General features: G+C 33.8%; 3 protein-coding genes across 8 annotated transcripts; 1 reads left to right on the top strand and 2 right to left on the bottom strand.

Annotated features, from left to right (window-relative positions):
- The first annotated feature begins 1,691 nt into the window (after positions 1–1,691).
- On the top strand, positions 1,692–6,012 carry LOC116352271. The gene is made up of 3 exons (XM_031784744.1): positions 1,692–2,194; positions 4,021–5,087; positions 5,512–6,012. Exons 1-3 carry the CDS (start codon positions 2,162–2,164, stop codon positions 5,660–5,662), a joined length of 1,251 nt encoding a protein of 416 aa, XP_031640604.1. The 5' UTR covers positions 1,692–2,161; the 3' UTR covers positions 5,663–6,012.
- LOC116352272 (deoxyribose-phosphate aldolase) lies at positions 5,918–7,288 on the bottom strand. Its single transcript, XM_031784745.1, has 3 exons — positions 7,076–7,288; positions 6,654–7,004; positions 5,918–6,574 (listed from the first exon to the last, which is right to left on the bottom strand). The coding sequence occupies exons 1-3, from the start codon at positions 7,110–7,112 to the stop codon at positions 6,015–6,017; spliced, it is 948 nt and encodes a 315-aa protein (XP_031640605.1). The 5' UTR covers positions 7,113–7,288; the 3' UTR covers positions 5,918–6,014.
- Positions 7,289–7,991: 703 nt separating this feature from the next.
- LOC116336700 lies at positions 7,992–25,581 on the bottom strand. 6 transcript variants are annotated; one of them, XM_031760740.1, is made up of 6 exons: positions 24,479–25,581; positions 16,099–17,277; positions 15,133–15,906; positions 11,545–11,776; positions 11,200–11,465; positions 7,992–11,117 (listed from the first exon to the last, which is right to left on the bottom strand). In XM_031760740.1, exons 3-6 carry the CDS (start codon positions 15,225–15,227, stop codon positions 9,914–9,916), a joined length of 1,797 nt encoding a protein of 598 aa, XP_031616600.1. In that variant the 5' UTR covers positions 15,228–15,906; positions 16,099–17,277; positions 24,479–25,581; the 3' UTR covers positions 7,992–9,913. The 6 variants fall into 6 exon arrangements, with proteins under 6 accessions (XP_031616600.1, XP_031616601.1, XP_031616596.1 ...); XM_031760741.1 differs by having other exon boundaries at positions 15,133–15,398; XM_031760736.1 differs by having other exon boundaries at positions 15,133–17,277; positions 24,479–25,221; positions 25,363–25,581.
- Between the last annotated feature and the right edge of the window lie 338 nt (positions 25,582–25,919).

The following is a 25,919-nucleotide window of genomic DNA, read 5'->3' as shown; positions in this document are numbered from 1 at the left end:
GCTCGTAAATCAAAATCAATGCACAAGATTTTTACGATTGCTGGCCAATTTATATATGAACATTGTATGGTGTCGATAAAATGTGCGAAGTCAAAGATTGATCTTTGGGGCGCAGCTTTGAAGTAGGAAACGTAATAATGAAAAAAAAAATTAAACTCAACATGGTTGATTTGTTTGTTCATTTGCTCGGAAAGCAGTCATTTATTGTCACCAATTCATCAAGTCTTCCGCATCAAAAACCGTACATACAAAAACCACCACAATTGTGATCACACTCATAAAATGAAATTAATGGGTATCCAAACCAAAATAACCATTCCACAAACACATTTCTTTGCTTCTACCTGTTAACTGCAGTAGGTTAATTAAATTGGCCAGATTTGGATGCATTTATTGAAGTTTCGTGTTTTTGCATTAAAAGACATAAAAGTGAAATTCCAAAGACTTGTGGTATGCTAAAGCGATTGATATTCAGCTTCATCGTTTAGTTCGTCGTCTGATATGTGTGTAAGTGGTCTGTATTGGCCATAATAACACTTGAATTGCATTTGATTAATAATACACATACATTTAATACTGCTTACAAATGCTACCTTGTCGTCGATGTTAAAAGAAAGCGTGAAATGTTTCAATTTTCTTTACCAAGTCATCATCATCGATCGAGTTAAAGGTAATTAACTTAGTCGAGCGTTGTGCTTTTTTTTAGCAATATGAATTGATAACGTGGTTGTTATTGTTGTTTTGTGCCAGCATGAGTTTGCGTTCCCAGCCAGCCGTTTATATTCATGTCGAAAATGCTAGCGAAATAAATCATCATTTTTTTCATCAAATTAAGCCCAAAAATGGAACCTTCACGATCACAAGAGTAAATCTATTTAACGCCCAAATTGCATAGCATTAGAAGCCAAGAGACAGCCAAAAAGGGCTCATTGGGTTTGGATATGGAGAAGTGAAACAAAATTTGCAAGAAAGTGTTTGAATCTATGTATAATGTCGTTAGTTTTGTTTTTATATCTTTTGTTTGAATCTTTGGTTTTGTTTTCTGAAAAAGAAGTGCATCAACGACGAAAGAAAAAAACGACTGGCCTTTTGGCTCGAAAAGAATGAATTAAATTAGCCTGCATTTTATGTATTGGCATGGTTATTTTACTGTTTCACAAAAACAAAAACAAAAAAACCCGATGTAGTCGTCGTTATGGAAGAAAGCACCTTGCATCGTGTACGCGCGCACACTTGTTCAAAAATGAAATCGAAAGTACGATTTTTCTTTCAATGAACAAGTTGTCAATATCTATATCTATGCACAGTGCACACTCCTATGCTGTTTTTGCTCTCTACTTTTTGCTACTATGCTGTATCGCTTCTAGTTTCCGCTTTTGTGTTGTGTTTTTGTTTTGTTTTAATGAATGCTTTTTTTTTTCAAAATATTACACATCAATCGAAAACGGTCTTAGTGGATTTTTCTTTTTTTTCATTTCGTTCATGATCAAGCACACACACATCGACACATCGAACACAACGAAAGACAAACACTCGTGTGCGCAGCCAGCAAGAAAAAGGGAGAAAAAACATGCTTGAAAAAAAGAGCATGAATTACGCACCAAAAATATTGTTAGTGCTGGAGTGTTGCTGAAGTGGCTGTTGCTATCGCACTATAAAATACAATGACCACAACAGCGACTCGCTCATTTGTTAGACAGTCAGCATAGAAATAAGACGACGCGCGCACCTAATAAAATAACAATTCTGTACTTGTGAGTGCCAAAATCGCACACAATCATTTTCGCTTTCGGTATTGTTTAAGAAGCAAACCGATTCGCTTCCAACCGTTCGTCGATTATATAAATATTTTGTGCGAATTTGTTTTAGTTTTTCTATTCTGCATTTGCAAATATAGGTCGTATATCGCGTGTGCTATCGATCGCAAATTGCATAATCAAGGAAGAGTTATCATAACACGCTATAATTCCGAAAAATTAAAATCCAATCAGAATACATTGTAAAAAAACACAAATTTTTATGCAGAACTAATGAATTGAAAAAAAAAAGAAAAAAGTTATACAAACGGAATTGTGCTTTTGTTTATGTGAAATTAAAAAAAAAAAATAATATTTTTTTTAATTCGAATTGAACGGCGACAATTTTTCCAAGTATCTAGGCGATGAAGAAAACAGTGACCGAAATGTTTCGTTTTGTAAGTGTCGTTTTTTCTTCTTCTTAATTTGTCACACATTTACGCATTTTGACAAGAACGACAAGTGAATTTAATAATTAAATAAAAATTTAATATGTATGAGTACGCAATTAACAATGGTTCTATTGCATTGTTAGTATTGTTTGACTGAAATTCTGTTAACTGTTTTAGCCTTTTTTCGTTTCGAATTATTTTTATTACCGAATTATTTGCAACGGTCTTTAACATGAACATACATTTGAACGATTGTGAGAACAAAAACTACAATAAACAAACAAAACATAACACAATGGTCACATCATTTCAATGTCTCAAGTTCATTACTGGATTGTATGTGTTTGCAAAACAGTGTCACAAGATGAAACACGCATAGACAGACACGCCAATTGGCAGTACATTTTTTCTAAACATGTAATTCATTCAAATTAATTTACACCTTTGCAACGGAAAAAAAGAAACAAAGAAAACCGACAATTTTCTATTTTGGAAAAAAAAAATTTCGTTGTTGAAATTTAAATTGATGCCTACGTTTTGTGCTTGAAGCGCGTATTACAGTAATCTCCATTGACTGTGATTGAGCAGTATAAGTAATTTAAATTCATCTTTGTATAAATCACGTTTTGGTAAGCAAAAGACTTTATTGTATTCGAAATAAAGAATACATTTTCGACCTTATGGGCGCAAAGAAAATGGAGTCAGGGTGAAATCCTTTAAAATGCAACTAATAATTTTACATGCCAACAGAGAAAAAATAACATAATAAGAAACAAGCAAAGGCAGTTTTTCAGCAAAAAAAGATTACTCTTTAAAGAAAAAAATGCTATAGAAACTGTGAATTTGATATTATGAAACGATTTTTTTTCACTAAAAACAGTGTGCTTTCATGTTTATTGGTTTCAAAGTCATTTAAAATGATATATTGAGAGCCAAAGTGTCAAACATGTTGTAAATCATTTAGGTCACATTCAACTTTATTCAAATTGATCTTTCTAGATTGCACGTGAATCCCAGAATGAACTTGGATCGCCGATCCGATAACTACGCATTTTCAAAACCCGTTTAAGTTATCACAATTTATTGCTTCGTGTGGCTTTCAACCTTTTCGATGAATTAAAAAAAAACGAAACGTGATTTCACAGCACTGATGTGAAAGAGAGAAAAGCGTGCGAAAACAAAATGTAGAACGTTTTGCATCTGATTTTCGAATGGTTCATTCAAGCTAACACATTACTGCATTGTTTGTTGATCATTGATCGTTTTGTTTCAAGTGGTTTACCTTCATTGTTATTGATAATAAATGCAAAAATTTAATAACAAATCGTTATACGTAACACACTCAGAACGAAACAATATATATTGAATGAAGTTTTCGCTTGTTCATTTGCATATGAATAATTTTTCGCTATACGAATGAACAAATGAAAAAGGAGCACCGAGACAAAGTGGCATAAATCAAATTCACATCGATTAACATCAACGGCAGTTGATTCAAAATTATCGATATATTTTAATTTCGATGTAATCGCAATTAAAAATACCTGTAAATGTTTAACGATCCGAAATTCAATTGTGTGTCTGTTCAAAAAAAGGGAATCATTCGTTTAATTTATTTGCCAGTCGTGCCAAATTGCTTAAAATAGAAATGAAACGCAAATTCACGTATTTGCATTCAACTCGAAACAATCTTAAGTTCTGATTTGCATTCCGACAGACAAAATTGCATGTCATGTTTCAATGAGAAAAAAGTAAACATTTGATTTCAAATCGAAATCGGATTGAGTTGTGCAAAAAAAAGTGTATTAATGGTTATTATTTTCTTTCTGTAGGCGATAGTCGTTGGAATATTGTGTGTGGTGCAATCATCACCAGTTAAAATGAGTCGACCCCAAGCGATAACCGCTGCCAATTTGACACAAGATCAGGTGGAAACATTGATTCAAGAGAATCCACCACGACCGTCCATTTTACAACCAAGTGATCTTATGCTACCGCCATCGATTCCATTGTACTTACCGGACCCCGAACGAAACAAGAGCAAAGATGATTATTATTTACTTGCCCAATATCCACGTGACCGTGATGATGTTAAACCATTAAATGATAATCCAGTGAGAGTGCCATTGTCATTGGATTCATATGTGCAACCACCTCCGTTACCAAGTCTCGACTCACAACCAATCAATTTCCAAGTGGAACAAGCACAAAAAGAAAAATCATCCTATTCATATAATAATCGTTTCGATTATTATTTTCCCGTTAAAGTTGTCTATGATGATAATCAAAAGTATGGTGAAAAAGAATTGCAGCTGATGGAAATGCAGCCACCAATTCAAAATGAGGAACCAAATTATTATGATGTTAAACCGAAGAAAGTGCCGAAAAAATACCAACCAAATAAAAAAGATGTGAACCATAGCAAATCGTATGGACGCAGTGGAGGCGACGATTCACTTGTTCCCATTGATAACGATGGTTTGGTTTTGGATAGTGAACACACACCATTTGTCACATCACAACCGGTTGAACGTTTCGCACCAGCACCAGTCTATCGCGATTTAACCGATGGTGATTTAAATACTGGCGAATATATTCCAAAATATAAACAGGAGCAAAATACGGAAGCTATTCAATTGCCACAATCGAGCACAATTGCAGCGGCCGGATCGGAAAAAATCAATGTGCACAAACTACACGAATCAGGTGAATCAAATACCAATGAACATGAACAAGCGCATAAACATAATAAACATTATAATGAGCATGATGAACAGGGTAAAAGTCATAGTTTTAGTGAAACGGGTGAATCTAGCCAAGCGGGTAAACGTGTTGAATATCAAATGCATGGCTTCGAAGGACCAAATAGTTATAAATTTGGCTATGATACGGGCCGCGGGTAAAAACAGCAAAAAACTGCTTTATTCCTTTTTGTTTTAATTCTGTCTCTTTTGTTTTCACTGGAGACGGTAATTTTTTTCCTTTTCCCAAGCGCACACCACAGAAAACACACACAAAAATACACAAGACTTCACAAGCAAGAATATATAGATTCATTCTAGACAAACACAACAAACACTTTATTTTTGTACTCGGTTTTTCAACACATCCGAAATGATCAGCAATTTTGCGACACTTCGTTCTCACATGCACTCAGGGTCCCAGGTCCGATTCTGCTGTATTGACTGGCAGTTTTCTTTGATTAGATTTTTTTCGTTCGGTTTTGTTTATTTTCTATTTTTTTTATCTTTTGTTGTGGAGACTGCAGTGCATGCACTGAAAAAAATAATACTAATTTCTTAAAAATGTTGTTACATTTGCAGCAAAGAACGTCAATTTCGGGTTGAGCAAAGAGAAGCTGATGGCAGCGTAAAAGGTGAATACGGTTATATTGATAATGATGGTAAGATGCATCTAACCAAATACAGTGCATCCGAGGCCGATGGTTTTAAAGCCGAAGAAGTACCCACGTAATACCGACGTTCACACATAAAACAATTCTCTCACACCCATACACATACACTGTGTTAGAAAAACAAATTAGCGGCAAACATTTGTGACAAAACAAAACGATATTTACACCAGTTTAAGAGCAACACAACTTCTTTTTTTTAACAAATTGAGAGTAATATGCGCTTTATGCATTAGTTTTATTTTTAATTAATTATATTAATGTTGCTTTATGCTTTAGTTGGATTAACAAAAAAAAAACAAGATTAAATTAAAAAAAATTCCAAAGAGTAAAAACAATGACTTTTGTGTATGAATAAAAAAAAAAACAAAAATAAAGTTTTTTTCTTGCCGACTTATTGTACAGCATAGCACTCTACGCGTGTTTTTGAAAATGATTTTTGACATTTTTTTCGATGTCGTCCAAAAGGCCGGATGCCCCAAATCGGAAGAGATGCGGTTGAAGCCATTCATTGCCCAATGTTGATTTGATCAATGACATCCACGCGATTGCATCTTGAACACTTCTAACTCCTCCGGCTGGTTTGAAGCCGATCTTACGATTTGTTAGCTTGTAAAAGTCTTGAATGGCCCGAATCATAATCAAACCAACCTCCAATGTGGCATTCACACTCTCTTTGCCGGTGGATGTTTTTATAAAATCAGCACCAGCCATCATTGCAACCATTGATGCTTTGTATACATTTTCAAATGTACCTAATTCACCAATTGCCAAAATTGTTTTCATATGGACGGTAATTCCGCATGCATTTCTCATTTCAACAATTTCGTCATAAAGTTTTTGCCATTCACCGCACAACACCAACGTACGATCGATCACAATGTCAATTTCTGTAGCACCTTGCGCAATGGCATATTGAATTTCTTGTAAGCGTGTACTTAACGGATACTGGCCCGTTGGAAACCCGGTTGCCACTGTGTATTGGAAAATTGAGAATAAAAAAGGAAACAATGAACATGTGGATTGAAGTACAAGTTGTAGAAAAATGGTTACCTGCTGCAATTTCGATTCTCTTGCCCCCTTCCAAAGACTGTAGTGTTTCATAAGCGTCCCGAACACGGCTTGGATATACACAAACCGCCGCTGTGTGTATTTTGGATTTGACATCATTGTCAAGGAATCGCAGTTCATGATCAGTGAATGGGAATGCAGCACGAATGCAAAGTCGTCGTACATTTGACTGACAATCGTCACCAGCTAAAGTTGTTAAATCGGTCAATTGTAAAGCTTTCAATGCCCATATCAATTCATTAACCCCACTAACTTGGCCAATCGTCGAATAGTAAGCGGCAGATTCCTCAACACCACGCAAATGTACATTTACATTTTGAAGGCAATCCGTTGCTAAATATTCAAATAAGAATTAATGTTTGTTTTAAAACGATTTCTTTCAAATAAATTCCAAACAAACTTACTAAAACCAATCGGTGTATTTGCACTGGAATGGACCATATTTTATATTATATATTCAAAGTATCGCAAAGTCTATGTGTCTCTATTCAAAACTCAACGCAAATGTATTCGAATATTACATGCATCAATATTCCTAAGTGCGGTTATCATCACGAATTTGTTTATCAAGAGGTTTTTTTTCCTTTGATGTAACGAAAGTTCATTTATGATAACATAGACACATCTGTCAATATGTGTACTAAAAAAACTCACAGCAAGTGACAGCGCTTCAGTTTCATGAACGGAAAGTCTTTTCAGCAGTGTCAACACTTACGAGAAGGAAAACAAATAAGAAAAATTGACGATTTTTTTTTTCGATTTTTCAAAACTTTGCTGATTAATTTTTATTTTTACTTTTGTATTTGTCGAACATGTTTGTTACTTTTACAATTTCAAATCAGTTGGACTGAATTTATTTTTACTGCATGGATAAATTTTTTGTGTTTTTTTTGTAATTTATTTAGTAAAATAGAATTTTGTTGTTATTATTTTATTTGCGTGGCGCTGTTACATTTCTATTACAATTTCTGTGTTTTTTTTAATCATTTTTATACAATTTTAAAAAAAACATCGAATACGATCATCAATTTATATTAAATAGTTGAAATAAAATATTCTTGCGCGTTTTTTTTTCTTGGCTGTTGTTTTCAACGAAATACTTTCTTTTTCAAAAAAAAAAAACGAAAAAAAACACGATTTAACACTTATTTGGGCATTTTGATGCTCAACTCAAGCCAATATATGTTTATATTGTATTTCGTACGCTAGAACGCGTTTTGGAATGAATGCTGGACCATACAGCATGTCATCATATGGCAGGTCTTTATCCGGCGAAATGTGTGGAAAGGATCACAACATTCGTGTCACATTCCTATCTTCTTTTTTTTTCTCAAATCAAAGAACGTTTTCATTCAATTGTGCATTAAATCTACAATCAATTTTGTACAATTATTGCAATGAAAAGACATTTGGATTTTTTTTAAATTAGAAAAAAAATATTATATAATTTGAATTTGTTTTTATTATCGAAAATAAAGAAGAAATTGTCACGAAAAAAAAAATTAGTACAATAAGTGTGCCACGTAAAGAGGACGATTACAAAATATAAAGGTAGAAAAAAATGTCAAGAGTTTGTATTCGATTGAAAAATAAAACTGAAGCACTCGATGAGAGAGCACTTTGAATGAACGTTTTTTTTTCTTCATATCACATTGAAAACAATTTTCTCTGTTGGCCGCCCATTTCTCTCTTTCGAATAATATGGTCTCATCTCACGTTTGAATTGATTTCTCGCAAAATTCTTGTGTTTATTTACTCTTCCTTACGATAATTGAGCCTTACAATTAACATATTTGAAATTATCTCTTACTAAACAAATCGAATTTTTGTTATCTGATTTTTTTGTCCGATTTTTCATTTTTTTATATAACTTAAATGCTTTTAAAGCATGATCTACGTTACTCACTTCTCTTAAACATAATATTAATCATTTTGACATTTTTAATTCAAGAACCACTGAGAGGTCATGTCATTCCTTATTTTTCTTTTTCTGCTTTTTTTCGCCCATTACAATTATTTTATCACAATTTTTTCTCTTTCGCAATCATCGATTTTTTTTTGGATTCTTTCTTTCTTCCATTAAAATAAAATTAATAATCATATTTAAAAAAAAAAAATGTGTGCTTGAAATCTCTTTCCAAAAAGTATTATATTTTTGAATAATTTGTTTTCTTTTGTTCTCTGTTGTATTCGATGTTCTCTTCACATGTCCACTTTCAATAGCTTTCAATCGATCTTTTTGAAAGGATTTTAATCCATTTTCATTTCTTTCAGCGCATTATGCCTCGTCGGCACTGATTTCTCAGTTTGCAGTTTAAACAGCACAAATTGCTAGTAGTTTCTTAATTTTAAAGCAATCGAAAATACTAAAAAAGCATTTTTTTGTTAAATCGCGAACGCTCTTAATTATTGGACGAAACCGTGTGTACGTGTGTGTCTGAGATTTTGTTTATCTAGGTACTTGAATATTTTTAACTTATTTTTTTTTAATTTTTCGAAACAATAAACTCCGAAGAAAACAGAGCCGGTATTTGAAAAATTACTAAATTGTTGGGTTTTAAAGCGGATCGACTAACAGTTAAAATAGACACCACAAAATAAAATTGACGTCCTTTTAATTTTTTAATTTTTTTTCTTTAAACGTAATCAATTTCACAGAAATGAAGAACATTCGAGAAAAAAAAAAATGAAATTATATTCGTTGTTAGTTTTTTTTTTGTTTATGTTTCAAATAATTTGAACTCAAATAAGAAAAATTGATTTAATTTCGATGAATTAATTTTCCTCTAGCAGTCTCGATTTAGCCTTTTTTTAATATGCAGCATTGTGTTGCTTACTACGAAATAGCGAAACCGAAACATCGGTATAAAAATGGAACCTTTATACTGATTTTAATGAACGAAATTTCCGCCGAAAGTTGGTGTATCGATCAAACGGTGTTACAATTTCAAAAATGAAATTCAAAGAGAAACATGTTAAATATATCGGTTGTGCCAAACACATACACAATTCGTGACTTTCAAGTTGAAGTTGTTCGTTAGCTATATTAAGTTTTGAAAACGGATGTATTTTTTTTCTTTTCATAAAATTGGATTGAATATTTTACGGCTGAACGAGCTGGGATCCTGGGTCTTTAAAGCTTTTTCATAAATTTCAAAAATTCTTTTGTATTGTTTTGTTTTTTTTTGGCGACAAAATCTTTATCGCAAAATGTGCCGTAAAATTGATCAAAGCCATATGATTTATTTCTGTAATAAATTTTCACTGCTGGCGCTGAGATTTGGCATCGATTTGAATATATTGCGATTATCTGGATGGCTGACGTATGCATTGACGTTGGGGCTATTGTTGGTACCGTTGTTTCTGTTGGCACCAGTGCTACCAGCCTGGTCTGAATAGTGAACGTTGCACTTTTCATCAACACCGTCGGCAACATTATTCATTGAATGTCGTGGCTTACGCAGTGCACTTCGACTGGTGGCCATATCAAGTTCGAGCATTTCCTGAATGTTCAATTCGAGCGGATCATAGGTACCGGTACCCGTTGTATTCGAATCAAAAATGATATCGGTAATTTGATAGTTTTCGGCATGCGTATCATGCGTGGATGGTATTGAGGCACCAAGTACGGTAGCCACATTAAAAATGGGCATCGGTTGATTATTATTATACGTCATATACACATCATTATCGTCGTCATCATCGTCTAGTGCCGATGCATGCAATAGCTTTGTATCAGAGTATCGTCGAATTTTTGCATCGCTGTCATAGTTCATTGTATCTGGTGCCATCATAATGGCTGAATGACGATGATGATACAGTTTTGGATAGTCTTTATCGTCCAGAATATCACTGTTTTCCAAAAATACCGATGACGTTGGATAATGATGATGCTGATTGTTAGTGTTACGATTTTGTTGCTGCTGCTGGTGTCCACTTGAATGAACTTTGAACAAACTGTATTCATTGATGTTATGATCCGGATTGGAAGTTGATGCAATCGTATTTGCCGATGTGCCGCCAGTTAGTGGTATTGTCACTTGTGCTGAATTGGGAATTTGATTGAGATCTAAATCGGAACCACAACCATCCATTGATGAATGTATACTGCGCAATTGACTGCCATTATTTGCTTCATACATTGTATGAGCTGAATCATGAAATGGTGTCATGCTACCAGAACTACCTTGCGGACATGGTTTAAAAGACGATTGACTTGAATCATCCAAATGCCAATCGCGTTCATAGTTCATTGGATTATTTTCAATATTTGCAACACATTGACTTTGTGCCGTTGAACGATTATAGCCGGAGCCACCATTTGATGCACTCATCAAAGCTGGCATTTGATTGTTTTGTGGAAGATTGTGATGTCGAACGATTAGCACGGGTGACGGTGGCGATATCGGATGAATTTTTTCCGGTGCATTTTGAATTAGTAAAATTCTGAAATGAAATGAATTTACGAATCAAAAATGTTTATTTATTTGTGAGAAAATCATAGAATCTTTTTTATTTTGAGTATTACCGATTCCTCGCACGCCATCGATGGCATAAATGAAGATATTGTCTACATTGAATATACATGAATACAACGCCGCCAGTTAAACCAACTGTGACTACAACCAATTTTGTCCAGAAAGGCCAACCAATGAGGCCACGTTTTACTTCTTCGGCAGCGCGTTCAATGAGCACACACAATGACCATATCACACATAATGCGGCTGCAAAATGAAACAGCACCGCACAAAAGAGACGACGACGCTCAACACCTGACATATCCAAGCTTCGCCACTGCAAAAACAATAAATTATAATTCAATATGAATAACATCAAAAATGGAATTATTGTTAACGCCAGTGTTGAATCTTACCTCGTTGAATGGTTTAATTTTGGTGTGCATAATAAATGGGAATTTGCACAGTTCACATGAATTGGTTTCGGACGCAGTTAACCATTGCTGCAAGCATGTTTGATGTACATATTTCAAACTGCCGGAACAATAGCATGGCGTCAGTAATGGATTTTGTGGATCACTTTCACAATGACATATTCGACATATGTCGCCGCTATTCTGTGACGCTTGACTGCTGCTTGACCCAAATCTATTTCGGTAGAGCGAAGACACAAAAAGAAACAAAATAAGAAAGAAAGGTTAATCTTAGGTTCAATTTCTTGGATACAATTCAAAAATTTAAACATTTTTTATATTCAATTTATTACGAAAAAAAATGCGTCAAGAAAACTTTCAAACAGTCATCGGTCATCTGATCAATGACGTCAAATTCAAATTGATATCTCTGATATCTGGAAATGAAATCATATCATTTACATTGTAAATTATAAATTCGTTCAATGTTTACATGTGTGATCGAAATGATCGTTGTTTTGCAAATTGGATAACAGCTGATAATGCTTATGTTACGTACATATGCGTCTGTATTTTCGCTGAGTCGATACGCTGATCGATTTGATCATCATGTTGTTAACGGCAAAAAAAATGAGATGCACAATTTCACTGATTAAAATGTGTATTTTTAATTTGGTTATCGATTTAAAATCGCAGATAATGCTCGTAACATCATGATAACCGACTCGATTATGGATACCATAATGAAATAAGCAGTTGGTATTTGCGGTCGCATCAACCGCAAATATGAACCTCATTAATAAAAACGGTATCGCTCGCTTTCTTCCTCTCTCTCTCTCTCTCTCTTTCTGTCTATCTCTATCGCTGATTCACATCACATCATCTTGGAATATTTTGCTGTGAGGATGAAAAAAAAAATCCATGTCATGTGTGTTTGAATTTTAAGCAGCACCATCTCAATTGTTCGTTCTTTATGCGGTCGAGTGCACGTGTGTATATTTTCAATGTTATAAAATAAGTAAATACCGATTTGTAAACAAAATTAATCATTCATTGAACAAATTCAGGTATTTCAATCGTTTGTATTCTATCATCATTGTCATGTATATTTAGGTGCTTTTTTGTCCATTTTTAAATCGTTTTTTCCTCATACATTTTGTGTACACATAACACATATGATCGGTGTCAGTTGGTGTTTATTTATTCAACATTTATAACATTCTAATGTTTATGTTTGATCCACAACAAAAAAAGTGTACATTTCGCAAGAGTTGCGACAAGAGTATGGGGATTAGTTGGTTGTTCTTGCACGGCATTGCAAAGGAACAATTTTATGAACCTTTAATGAATTCAAGCAAGCAAATCTTGCTTGCATTGAACCAAAAAAAAAAATGGCATCACAAAAAACAAAAAGCCTCGCGGCTCCCACTGTAATAGAAGAAAACATTTGGAAATATGCGAAATTTCCAACTTTTGTTATTTGGAAAGAGAGACCAAGAGAGGGGCGGATACACACAAATAATGAGAAAAAAGCCGATTGTGTGAAAGAACGAAACGGAAACGATTTTCACATAAATAGCAGAGAAGCAGAGCAGCTGTATCAATAATCAGAAATTCTATTGTGCAATTTAAGATCTTAGTTTTGAATTGCTAATGCGAGTGTTCTCCTTCTTTGCTGTCTACATCGCTATTGGAATGCAATGAGCCGAACAAAATGAGTTGAATTTTTATTCAAAATTAACATGTAATTACTTGATTTTTTTTTCTCTCTCTGTCTTCTAAAAATAGTAAATAGACCAACTTTTGTCTCTTCTCTATAGATCTCTGTTTGTGCTAAAAAGCGGCAGTAACTATAAATGTTTCACCTTTTTGTTGTCATCATCAACATCTTCGTTGATGTCGTTTGTTGTTTGAGCTTTCGAAAGTGCTTGATATCTTTTGATTGCATTTTCAACAGCCGAGCACACAATGACGGTTGGCCTGAAGAAGCTCAATTTTACAATTAGAGAATCATAAAAAACTCTCTCGCAAACATACACACAGAGAGAGAAAGAGAGTAAATGAAAGAGAGATACTTGTTTCCATCGAAGGTTGAAACGTTTTGATTGTTCATAGCACAGAAACGTCATTCATCGAAGCAGAAAATAGAAAATATGTTATGTGTATGTTTTTTTCGCTCGATTCTTGTATAATTTGTTATTATGATGCAAGTTGCAAACTTGGTGTTCGCTCGCAAATGAATGTCAATGTGGCTACTTGTTTTTATATAGATGTGTGTGCGTGTGGGTGTGGGTCTTGTTCAGAATATTTGCTCAGAAAATATGTGTACGGTTTTAAAGAAAAAGGTTTCTCTTCAAAACACACAATTAATATGTTTTTTTGCCACTCAATACTTAAGTGCTTTTCGGGGTATATGAATATTCAATGAATATTCAAGAAGGAAACTCGACAATAACTGAAAATTCATTGTTGAATGATTTGATTTGATTCGATTTGGGCACTACCGTCGTGCGTTGATTATTTCTGTTATTATTGCGTCAGCAGCCAATTCAATCATGAAATTTTGTGATATTTTGTGGCATGCCACATGACAAAATGATTTTTGTATTGTTCGGCTTGTGTTCGGTGTTTTTTTTTCCTTCTATCCAGTAGCTTGGTATTTTCATTTGTGTTACTGCTGCTACCGCTGCTACAAGGAAATACGATAAAATTGAATTATCATTGGCTTTTAATCGATTCAATGTAATTTTATCGATAAAAAAATTATTTATTCGTATATGGTTTGAACTCACGCAAACGCAAAAAGTAACATGAAAATAGACATTGGAATGGCGACAAAACATAGTTCACTCCTTAATGGGACTCATTGCTATATGCTGGAACAGACAATAGATGAGCGAAAGAAGAAAGCTTTGCGGCCGCACATTGTACATCTAATTATTTATTTTTATTTGCCGTTTCATCCGTTTTTCAATGCTCAATTTTATTGGTTCTCGATGTTTTGTTATGCCGAAAATGTTGTTTTCGTTCAATATTTTTTGGGCTCTTTCGATTCAATTGTCATCACACAATGGATTCGATCACGTTGTGTATTGTGTTCGGCAGTGGGACAGAGAAAAAATTGTGCTCAAAATTTATCCGGATGTACGCGACATGGATAACAAATCAACAAAAACACACAATCACATGAAAAAGGAATATTTCACTCTGCATGAGCGCGATGGAGGCAAACAATATACATGCATGTAAAAGAAGCGAAAACGAGAGGAAAGAAAAAGAGAAGAAAAAAAACCAATCACATTGAAATTGATCGATCGAGCAAAATATTAATTTTTATTAAATAATTCACATCTAACCAGTTTTCGCAATCAACGACACACAAATGACACCAGTAAACCGATTGATTATGTGTACTGGTCGTCGAGCGTCATAATTCAGACTTAAATTGTACAAATTATATTAATTTCCAATATGAATATCTACAAAACAGAGATGATCTAATCAAAATATGCGCCTGGAACGAAGAATGACCGCCCGTCCAATGGGGGTTTCTAAGTTCAAATCGACTAATTTCAATCAAATTATACATACCTAACATTTGGTAGCTGTGCTGAACCCATGTTCCATTCCATATTTTCAATATCTGATGATATTTTACCACTAATTATGTCGTTGTTATGATGCATTTTCTTAATTAAATATGATTCTCGTTTTTCTGGATATATATATGTTTTCCTTCGGTATAAAGATATCAACCGAATCTCATTTGAATTGTATACATACGAAATACAATCACCGAAATTATTAATTTTTACTCTTCAGCTTTTTCATATGTGTTTCGCGTGCTGTTGTTATTCCTTTATCGAAAAATCGGTCATTATTTTGTGTGTGAATCGAGTATTTATTTTTAAACAATAACAATCGCGATAAATAGCTTCGTTCTCGCGCGCGATATATACCTATAAAATAAAAGAACGGAACCAGAGCGCGCGCGCACGCTCGTTCTTTCTTTCTCTCGTTTTGTTTCACTATTCTTTATTTCAATTGCAATAGAATCATTTATGGCGATCTAATCGGAACTGTTGTTTAATTTTAGCGCGCACAAAATACATCAATTGATATATTGTGCCTTTTTTTAGTTTCACTGATAACATGCGATAACAGTAATGGATTGGCCAATGGCCATGGACTCCTGCAACCCGCCAAACTCAATCCAACAATGCGACTATCGCATTCGAATAAATATTCTGTCTTCGTCTTCGTTCCGTTTTTTTATTGTTTTGCACTCCCGACAACAATGTATGTCTGTCTCTTCACCGTTTCTTTTTTGTTACACTCTTCAATTGCTAATTATCGTTCATTGCACTAAAAATATATTTCAATTTTTGTTTCGTTTGCGTCTATCAAATCGAGTTGTTTTCTTTGAAATACAAATCGCGTTGAATAAGAGAGACGAAAAAAAACCAATAAATTGTTTCTCGGTCGGTTGTATATATGTGTCTGATTGTCGGTTTCTTTTCGGCTTCCTACAAACTCGAAACTTGATTATTCACTCACCAAAAATAACAGACAGAAACGGTGGCCACTTTATCAATCGTGTCACTTTCGATTCACTTATTAGTTAAGTGGACACGACAGTTATTTTACAAACCGCCTTCTAAATAGATAAAAATTTAATGAAATTTTTTGTTTTGCAGTTCTTGTGGTTATTTTGATGTTGTTTCCGTGTTGTTTTTTCGGGTTCCTGTTAGCAATGTCTCTTTTTTTATTGCATTTGTCCCAAATGGAATTGTGGTTCTGATATGTACACACAATGTGATTCGTCTCTATTGAGTGTTTTTAATTCGGATCAGTTGTTGTATTTATTTGCATTTCGACAACATGAAGCTTTCACATGTACGCATCGATTGTTTGGCAATGTCGGTTTTTTTGTTTAAATTTTATTCGTTTCTTTCTGTTTGTCTCTTTTCGGCGTACTGAATTTTCATTCGTTGTGCACGTCTCGGCATGCAAACGTTGTCTATTTCTTCTGTAGCACACTGATCTCGATATGCGTGAACACTGTCGCCGCTATTTTGTTCGTTCACCACCGACTCACATCAGCTGAGAATCGAACTGAATATGTGCGCTGCAAAATGTATTCGCTCTCTGTTTTGATATCGAACTTTTGGACGTTTTTATTTTTTTTTATTGCTGTTTTCACCCTTCGCTGTTGCCGTTAAATCGACGCCTTAAAATACTTTGTATGTTATACTAAGCATTCGTTCGGCTGTTCATTTGCTCACTTTCGTCTCCCGTCCTGTGTAACCGTTCAATATTTTAGCAAATTTGCAATTTCACATTTTACACGTGCAAATGCAAATTGTTTTCACCGGATCTCGTGTATTATTCGTTTTATGTTTCGTGACACCGTTTTGTACATCTGCATGCAAGCAGGCTTAAAGATTATTACATGCGCACATTCTTTTGAACACCGATAACACTCTTTGTCTATAACACCTGTCGCACCGTTTCAATAAGAACGCATAATTCTATATCGACGATATATTTATTGATTTGTAAAATCGGCTTTTGAAGAGCTACTCTTGTTGAAATACCAAATCCATTGAAAACAGTCTTTGTTCTCGATTTTTTTTATTTATTGAATGATGATTGACCGAAAATGGTTTCGATTCTTCAGACTGTGCTGTTTTGAACAGTTCATTCGTTCATCGCTGTAGCCGGTTGTTGTATTTCCTATTTGTAAAAGATAAAGAGAAGCGAATGTCATTAATTAATTAACAAGATAGACCAAAAAGAAACGTGAAATAGAAGTAGAAAAATATTATTGTTGTTTGTTTAGAGTTTATAAAACGGTTAAAATAACAATTAATGTTTATTTAAATGAAAAAGAGAAGCGCAAATCTTGAGTGAGTTTCTAGCGTTTTGTGTATATAAAACATAACAACGCAAATAAAACCAGCTTATGAATGTCTCATACACACACACACTCTCTCTCTCTCTCTCCGTCACCCATCAACATCAAATGCTAATATTTCAACGTGTGTTGATAACGCACAAGAACAACAACAATACCCAATGGATGCCCACAAAAGTGCAGAAGCAAGAAAATGAAATAAATCCAGACGCTCAGAAAAAAACGCAACGCATACATGAGAGAAGATGACAAAAAAGAGAACCGTGAAATCAGTTCGTACAATCGCCCAGACTTTTATCATTTGACTGATGTTATTTGCACAAATAAACAATGTCATTCCCTTTGGTGTAGAGTATATATTTGCTTAGCTGTAAATGAAATCGATTAGATCTGTGCAAAAAAAGTGAATCTTCTTTATCTCGGTCTCTATCTGTCGCTTATGTGCGTTCTCATTTTCTCACGTGCGTTGACGCTTATTTTGCATTTCGATGTTTGTTTGTTTATTTTTTGTATTCGAAAATTTACATCTTCGTTATAAACAGTTGGCAAATTATATGGCGTTTTTCTTTAAATATTCGAACGTTATCACACTGGTTTGAATGACTTTTTTTTTGCCAATTAAGTCATACATCATAATATTTTTGTGTGGTGTTATTACTCAATTCCCTTTGGCAATTTTAACGTTTATTATCCGTCTACTGTCGTTCAACGCTTTTATATCGCATCCGCGTTTATTTCACATTAAAGCATTTATTTTGTGTGTATATTGTTTAATCTTAATGTATTATACATTTTGCTTATATTGAGATTGACTGTGTGAATGAGTTCAACATCACCAACTGATAATGTAAATATCATTTATTTACAAAATATAGTCGTTGTTGTTGGTAGCTATAATGAAACGAAAGTTCTTTTCGCCGAAAATTAATTTTCAGATAATGTGTGAATTTCCATTTAAATGTTCGATTGTGGTCGCTTGAAACCATTCCAATCATCATTGCAATTGAACGACCGAACAACAGAAATGGATAAAAAGAAAATTCAAATGAAAATCACTCATGACTATATTCGTCATTACATAAATCATTGGCAATGAAGAGACAAAGAGAAAGTGAAATGAATAATGATCGGCAAAGGGAATCGAACGAAAGGGAAATAGAGCACAGAGTGTCATTATTGGTACGACATAAAATTAATTGCATGCGCGCATTAACCAATTGATAATCGGATTTAAAAATAGATATATTTCTGGGATTATAATCCGTATTTTCCATTTGTTTAATTATATTCTATCTCTCTGTTTCTCTCTGTTTCTGTCCGTGTGTGTGTTTTTTTTTTTTCAATTTCAACTCATACATGTATTTTCACATTCTCCCTTTTTGAGCCGCGTGTGGCATTTATCATGGTCAATCGTAGACAATCGAAGCGATTTTCTGTTTTTTCCAATACATTATATATTTGGTGCGACAGGCGCGCATTTAATCGCGCAATGATAATTAATTAGTTTCGTTTTTATGCATTATTTGTACTTGCTCTATCAGTCACAGTCACCTCATTTTGTCAAATCAACCGAACGCCATCAACATTATGGATCGCATGCATATTTAATGAAGTAGCATATATCCCAAATACACACATGATACCTTGGATTGGATATTTATTCCATATTACATCGATCCTTTCATTTAAATTTTTTTTTATTGAGGAATACTTGACCTACCAGGCCAATCTTTGTTTAAAACTTTGAAAAATAAATTCTTCACATTTTTCGGTTTCGCCCTGTTTGTGTCACAAGAGAGCTTTACAAAATTAACGGCACAAAAAAAACGTGCTCAAGCATACTTGTACGTGATGATTGTGAAGAAATGACTTTTTCTCTATATTACGTGCACATGCTGTACCTGCAATTACAAACCGATAAATTTCAATACAATTAATTAATGGTTTGCTTGTTTTACGTGTAATTTGTCAAAACTGTATACATACAACGGCATTTATGAAAACAACGTTTTACATATATTCATTGTATTGCATGTATTTGATTGAAACTTTTGAAATTACTCGAGTGCGCGCTCTTCCTCATCGCTATTCAAATTCGTGTGTCAAACGGAAGTGCGAATAAATCAGACAGGAGAGAATTGGTATACATGACCTCTAGCAAATATCGTTTAAAAAACACTAAACACTATGTGTGGCTTGACCCACCTCAAAATTATATTCGGATTTCGAATTGAACATTTCAGAGTGTGTAAACTTTAAAATAAAAAAAAAAAGAAAATCGAAATCGAATTTGAACACGAAAAAAAAGTATCGGCACATTTGGTTTAGTTAGTCCAATAACCTAAAGTAGCAACGTTTGACCACACTCGCATGCCAATAAATCATTTACCAGTTGCCATTGAATTGATTGTGTTTTACCTTTCGTTTGAATTCGTTTCGTATTTTCGTCGATTGGGCGTCTTCTAATGTTTCGCTTCTTGCATTTATGTCTATTTTCAAATCTCAATTATAAAAAAAAATCATTGCGCGCACGACCAACCGACCAAATATGTAACTATGTATTCGCTTGCTGTTTGTGAAGACAAAATAACAACGGCCCGAAAAGCAAACACAATGATCATAACTAACAAACTATACAGTATATATGTGAAAAAAATGAAATCGTAACTATTATATTGAATGAATATGCTATATCGAAACACAAAAAAAGAGCCAACTAATCAACTACAATATATTCCGTATATACACTGTGGTGGAGAGCTAGTACAAATACCATCTGTGTATTGTGATTTTGCGCCATTTGCTGATATTGCAAACATGCAACCGCCACGTTCTATGACTCGAAAACAATATACACACTATTGTTGCTTACCACGGTTTTTTTTTTATTTGGTTTGGTTTTGTTGTCGCAGCTACTTTTCGATTAAGCAATATAAATCATGTGAAAACAGTCTGTCATACTGAGCACTGCAGTCGTTCCAAATTGCATTACAATTTTGACGCCTCAAACTATTTAAATTGACTTAATTGCATCATACAATTGCCAATTGGAGACACTTTCAAATGGATCGTTTGTTAACCGTAAAAAAAAAAAATTAAAAATTTTAATTTTCTGCGAAAAATGAATGAAATCTCTTTTTCACATTCATTTCAAATACACTATTTATGAACAATTAAAGAATTTAAGTTGCATCGTGTATTTCTGCATTTTAAGCTGCCATCGAGGCAATAACACAAAAGATAAACAAAAAGTAATGTCAATTCCACTTTGTGTGTGATTTTTTGGTAAAAATGATTTTACATTTACAATTCCATCGTCATTAAACACACAAGTCCTCTCAATATTGACTCATTCAAATGCGTTGTTTTTGTCTTATTTTCTTTCAACTTTGTTTTGGTTAATAAATGCAAATTACTACCATGAATCTATTCATTATTCCAATAGAGATTTCAAATTGAACGTAGAATGTATCGTTTTTTTTTTTCGTCTGTCAGTTAATTTATGGTTAACTTAATACCATACTGCAATCGATTAGTGAACCGTAAAAAGAAAAAAAAAAACTATATTTTACCGGCGAAAAATGATGTTTGAGGCAATTTAAATTTCCTCGTTGAAAGATCATGTGATTCGAGCTGTCCGACAAACCGACCTCAAATACTCTCATCAAAAGGAACTAAACGAGATTTGACATATCATACATTCCATAACATGTATATTCTTATTTCCTTCTACGATATATTCTACATGAATATTTGATATTGATTTCTTTTTAAATCATCCGGTTTCGATTCTAACAGGTTCCGTTAACATAAACAACAACACACCAAGTCAAGTCGCAACCACATCCAGTTTTACACAGACATATATGGTGGCATGTGGTTGTTTGTTTTTCATCATTAACGTTTTCCAACTGTTAATGTTGTCTCGTTGCAGGTTTTTTTTTTGTTGATTTTGATCTGTTAGTTTTATGGTGGCATGTTTGTTTTACGCTAAATTTCTACGACGGTAAGAATTTTTGATTGGTAATAAAACCATAAATTCTCGTTCAGGCGTTTCCATAAATCTTGATGTTCAAATGAAAACAATTAAAATGTGACTGTTTAAATGCGGTTCAAATAAAGGCCGAATGTTATCAAAACGTGTAATGCAATTCAACTGTGATATCAATCGATTGAATAATAAATGTCATGCCCTTTAATATGAAGTCAATATGCTGGTAGAATGATGAATTAAATAGAGAAAATGAGGCAAATTCACACTCACACGACAAAATTATAATGAATATAGTTATTATTTTGCTTGTCAAACATGAACCGAGAGTTCAGCACTTGTTGTTGCTACTGCTACTACTGTTGTTATTATTAGTTCAATTGCTTTACATTTACGAAAAATATATATATATAAATATCATTAATGGTATATATTGGTGTTGTCATAAAAAACGAAATCGTTGTCACCGAATCGATTGTTGGAAAAAAAAAGTTTTCGGTTGCTTCTGAATAATTAACGAATATCATGTGAATAGGATAAAAATCAACACAACACTTGAGAAATGAAACTACGCAAATGACCATCAATCCAAAAACGTTGATGACACATTGAATACATTAAATGTGAAGCAATTTTTACTGCTTTGTATTTAGTTTATTTTGTGCTCTTATCTCGGCTCTTTTTGGCTTCTTTTTTGTACATATTATTGTGCGTATTATTTTTGTTATTGCATGACATATATGGCATCACCACCACCATCACCACCACCATCACCATCATGTCAATATGCGATCTCATTCACACCCTTTTTCGGATTAAAAAAAAAACGCCGAAATGTGTCAGCCAAACAACAAAATGGCAAGAAGAAAAAAATAACAGAAACAACATACACGCACGCATTGAATAAGAGAGAGAAAAAACATTGAATAAATCGAAAATAGCTACTTGGTATTCTGTTGATTACATATTCTGATTCTGTCAACCGAATTCATAGTACTTGATCGTGCGTCACAGCACTGAAAGGGGGAGAGAAAATGACAAAAAATCACATATTGCAATGGTCATTGCCACTCATATTTTGCTCTCTCTTTCTCTCTCGCTCGTCTTGATTCAACTGCGCAAACCGATTTTTTGTGTGTACATTCTTGGCGCATTTTCAACTGGCCAATAATAATTACGAAAAAAAAAGTAATTTCAGTATGAATGAACAAAAACGAAATATCACAAACCATTTTGAGCTCATGAGCCCGCTGTGAATAGACTATGAATTAGTTGGAATCAAGAGAGATAGAGAATACATTTAAAGCACACTGACAAGAGGCAAGAAAAAATGTGTATATATGGAAAATCAGGCAATGGCAAAAGAGTGAGAGACGACCATCGACCATAATTGAGAATTGAGAACTGGGCGCGCGCGCGCCAATATATTTGTTTCTAGTAATATTTTCAATGCAGAAAAGTTGCGCTGCTGAATAAGCGCACGCGCACTTTATATCAGAACATTGGCTTGTGAATGCACAGAATGCGCACACCAATACGAGAACAATCTTTATAGCCCAATCGCAACTCTTTTTTTTAACATCATCATCATCGTCGTCGTCGTCGTTTCAAATGAATATGAAATCGCAGATAGTTTCTGTGTTAAAGCATACTCAATCATTGGGCCTATATTCAAATGTTTAGTAGAATTGTGTTTTAGGGACATCTCTATCTATATCTGTTCAGCGGTTTTACGTTTTGAAATTCTCCTTTTCGTGAACTTTGCCTAAGCCGTTGCCATTCAACAATGATATCATTTTATTTAATCTGTTACGCAAAACTTATGGCATTTCTACGCGAAAAGAATGAGAACGAGCTGGGAAAGAAATCATACTATAGATTGATCATCAACAGTGTAACATTTTCTCTAACTAGTGTTATGTAAAAAGAATTGTGTGCATGCAAATGGAAAACAATATCAAAAAATCACAGTTTTAAGCGAAGTCTTCATTGCCATTCACGCATATATGTGATTGGCTTTTGATTTCTCTCTATCTCCCTCTCCCTTTCGTGCTAACTGTCGTTTATTTAATTTTAGCTCTTTGTCGGTGGCTACGACACTCTTTACTACGTTTTAGCCTCTGTCATGTATTACAGTGTATGCAATGTCGTTTTTGTGGTTTTTTTTATACATCATTTTCCTCTGAACGGTACGTTGTTAATTCGGTGTCATCGCTTTTTAGTTTCAATATTAAAATGTTCGATGCATTAGTACCGAGACCGCATTGCACTGTACATTGTATGGCATATATGACTTTAAACATGTCGAACATTTTGAATGATTGTTGTTGCTTTATTTTTCAATTTTAGAAACCAAATATAAAATACAAACAAAACTGAACGTGAAAAAAGAATAGAATGTTCAACTTGTAATGTCATTTGATCCAATATTATGTGACAGTCGCATCGAAGTAAAATGAAGACTGTTTGGCTGTTTTGATTCATGACATACATATTGCGAAAGTTAGGTCTTTGAAATCGACGCGTTGCCCAGCATTCGAATGTTGGCTATTTTGTTCATGAATAACATGATGACTGCAGACAAAGAAAAACAAAATGACTTCAATTCACATCACACGTGTCCTCCATTCAGAATAAAATGTCATTTTCTATGCACAAACACATACACACACACACACATATAAATGACGCATTTTCAGTTAACAAAATGCTCTATATTCCCTTTGATGGGTGTCATAATAGGATTTTAGTGCTTTGTTGTATATTTTACGATATGCTGTCAAGATTCACTGTTATACAACGCAGCTGTGTGTATGCATTGTGCATGCATCATGCGGGATTCACTGAAAACGAATTCGATATTCAATGCAAGACAAAATATTTCTTGGCAATTCTATTCAATGTAAAGATTCTACATCTCGTTTTCTCATTCGCTTTATGCACTTGCATTCGAATTAAAATGTATCACAATTTGAACGAAAAAAAGTGAAGATTTATATATGCCCACAAAGCACAGTAGTAAAACTTACGTGCAATCGTTTACTGAACTTCTCTGTTAATGGTTGAAGTTTAGAGGCAGCCCAAAGTCAATTGCCATTGAATGGGACATTTAAATCCGAAACCAGTCTTTAAATTTTTGTCAATTTTAAACACTTTACTTTTAATACTTTGTGACTAGATTTCTCTCGCTCGCTCTCTTCCGTTTTTTTTAAACCAAATTTCATGTGTGTCACTGCGTTTTTGCTTCTTTTTTTTGTTACGTCTTTTTTTTCGCTTTTATTTCATTCACTTTGTATTTTGCGTTATTATTTATTCAGTGAATTCCAATGTGAATTGCACAAAAATAAAGAAAAAAATATTGTGTGTTGGTCAAAAATGATGGTCGGTCGTTGTATTTTCTCTCTCTCTCTCTCTCTCTCTCTCTCTCTCTCTCTCTCTTTCTCTCGGTATCAACCTTCACATACACAATACCCGAGCGAAAAGCAGAACAAAAAAAAACACTTGAAAATGGCAAATATGTAATACTTTTTTTTCAAGTCTTGTAGTCACTTTAAAGGGCAGATTGTCGAAAACAGAACTCAGGCACCGACGAAATAGCGACAAATGCTTACTTATTCCACACTGTCTGAAATTCATTTGCTTACCAACTGGAAGCGACGAAAAATTAAAATCGCTTTTATGTCTTCTTCAAATTCTTGGCTCTCATTCTCGCATTTTCTTATAATTTTCTCTTTTTTTGTTCCTTTTTTGTCTTCATCCACTATTGCAGATTCTTTTAAATGAAAAATAAAACACACACAACACAAAATTAAATTGAACACATTACTTTCGACAAAAGTATTTATTTATTTTAAAAATAGTCCGTATTGTATAGAGAGAATTCGTGAAAAAAAAATAAAACTTTTGTTATTACGTGCTGCGACTAGTGTTACTTCTGCTGCTGCGTTAGTGCAGACAAACAATGCGAAACTTCACTTCATTACAACCAAATGTACACACAATATTTTTGTGCCAAAAGAATACTCTTTTTTCTTGAAATTTTGTATGTCACACACAATAAAAAACTATATGCATAACTTAACGAAACGAAAAACTACAATAGTATATAGAAACATGTATTTCGTATATGATGGTGTTGTTGTTATTGTTGAGCAGAACACAAACTATGAATATGCATGACCGATTTGAATGAGGGTAAGACAGAGAAATAAATATATAAAAAGAAGAAACAACAATGATGCACTTTTCAATGTTGGCCGTTTCGGCGCATGTATCTGTTTGTATATGCCTCTATGTTCATTCGTATGGTATGTACGACATTTCAATTTTTATATGCACACAATGTTAAAACATTGATTGATACTGTGTAATTTTATTCGCAACACTCTGTTGCTTTGGTGTTTGTACCTATATGTATGAGTGCATGTATGTGGTGAAATTCATTGTTTTGATTCTTTCGTCGTTCCCTAC

This window comes from Contarinia nasturtii, unplaced genomic scaffold, assembly GCF_009176525.2.
Source record: "Contarinia nasturtii isolate CC-2019 unplaced genomic scaffold, AAFC_CNas_1.1 Cnas_scaffold_187, whole genome shotgun sequence".
NCBI classification, from domain to species: domain Eukaryota; kingdom Metazoa; phylum Arthropoda; class Insecta; order Diptera; family Cecidomyiidae; genus Contarinia; species Contarinia nasturtii.
Note: the sequence above shows the minus strand (reverse complement) of the source record. Positions and strands in the feature narration are given on the sequence as shown.

Bases quoted from the DNA above. Each gene is read 5' to 3' on its own strand.
- LOC116352271 (XM_031784744.1), top strand. From the start codon at position 2,162: ATGAAGAAAACAGTGACCGAAATGTTTCGTTTT. The intron at 2,195-4,020 runs GTAAGTGTCGTT...TTCTTTCTGTAG, and splicing joins TGACCGAAATGTTTCGTTTT to GCGATAGTCGTTGGAATATT. The intron at 5,088-5,511 runs GTAAAAACAGCA...TTACATTTGCAG, and splicing joins GGCTATGATACGGGCCGCGG to CAAAGAACGTCAATTTCGGG.
- LOC116352272 (XM_031784745.1), bottom strand. From the start codon at position 7,112: ATGGTCCATTCCAGTGCAAATACACCGATTGGTTTTA. The intron at 7,005-7,075 runs GTAAGTTTGTTT...TTGAATATTTAG, and splicing joins AAATACACCGATTGGTTTTA to CAACGGATTGCCTTCAAAAT. The intron at 6,575-6,653 runs GTAACCATTTTT...TCCAATACACAG, and splicing joins GAGAATCGAAATTGCAGCAG to TGGCAACCGGGTTTCCAACG.
- LOC116336700 (XM_031760735.1), bottom strand. From the start codon at position 15,227: ATGCATCATAACAACGACATAATTAGTGGTAAAATATCATCAGATATT. The intron at 11,777-15,132 runs GTATGTATAATT...CTACCGAAATAG, and splicing joins GCACAGCTACCAAATGTTAG to ATTTGGGTCAAGCAGCAGTC. The intron at 11,466-11,544 runs GTAAGATTCAAC...TTGTTTTTGCAG, and splicing joins AAATTAAACCATTCAACGAG to TGGCGAAGCTTGGATATGTC.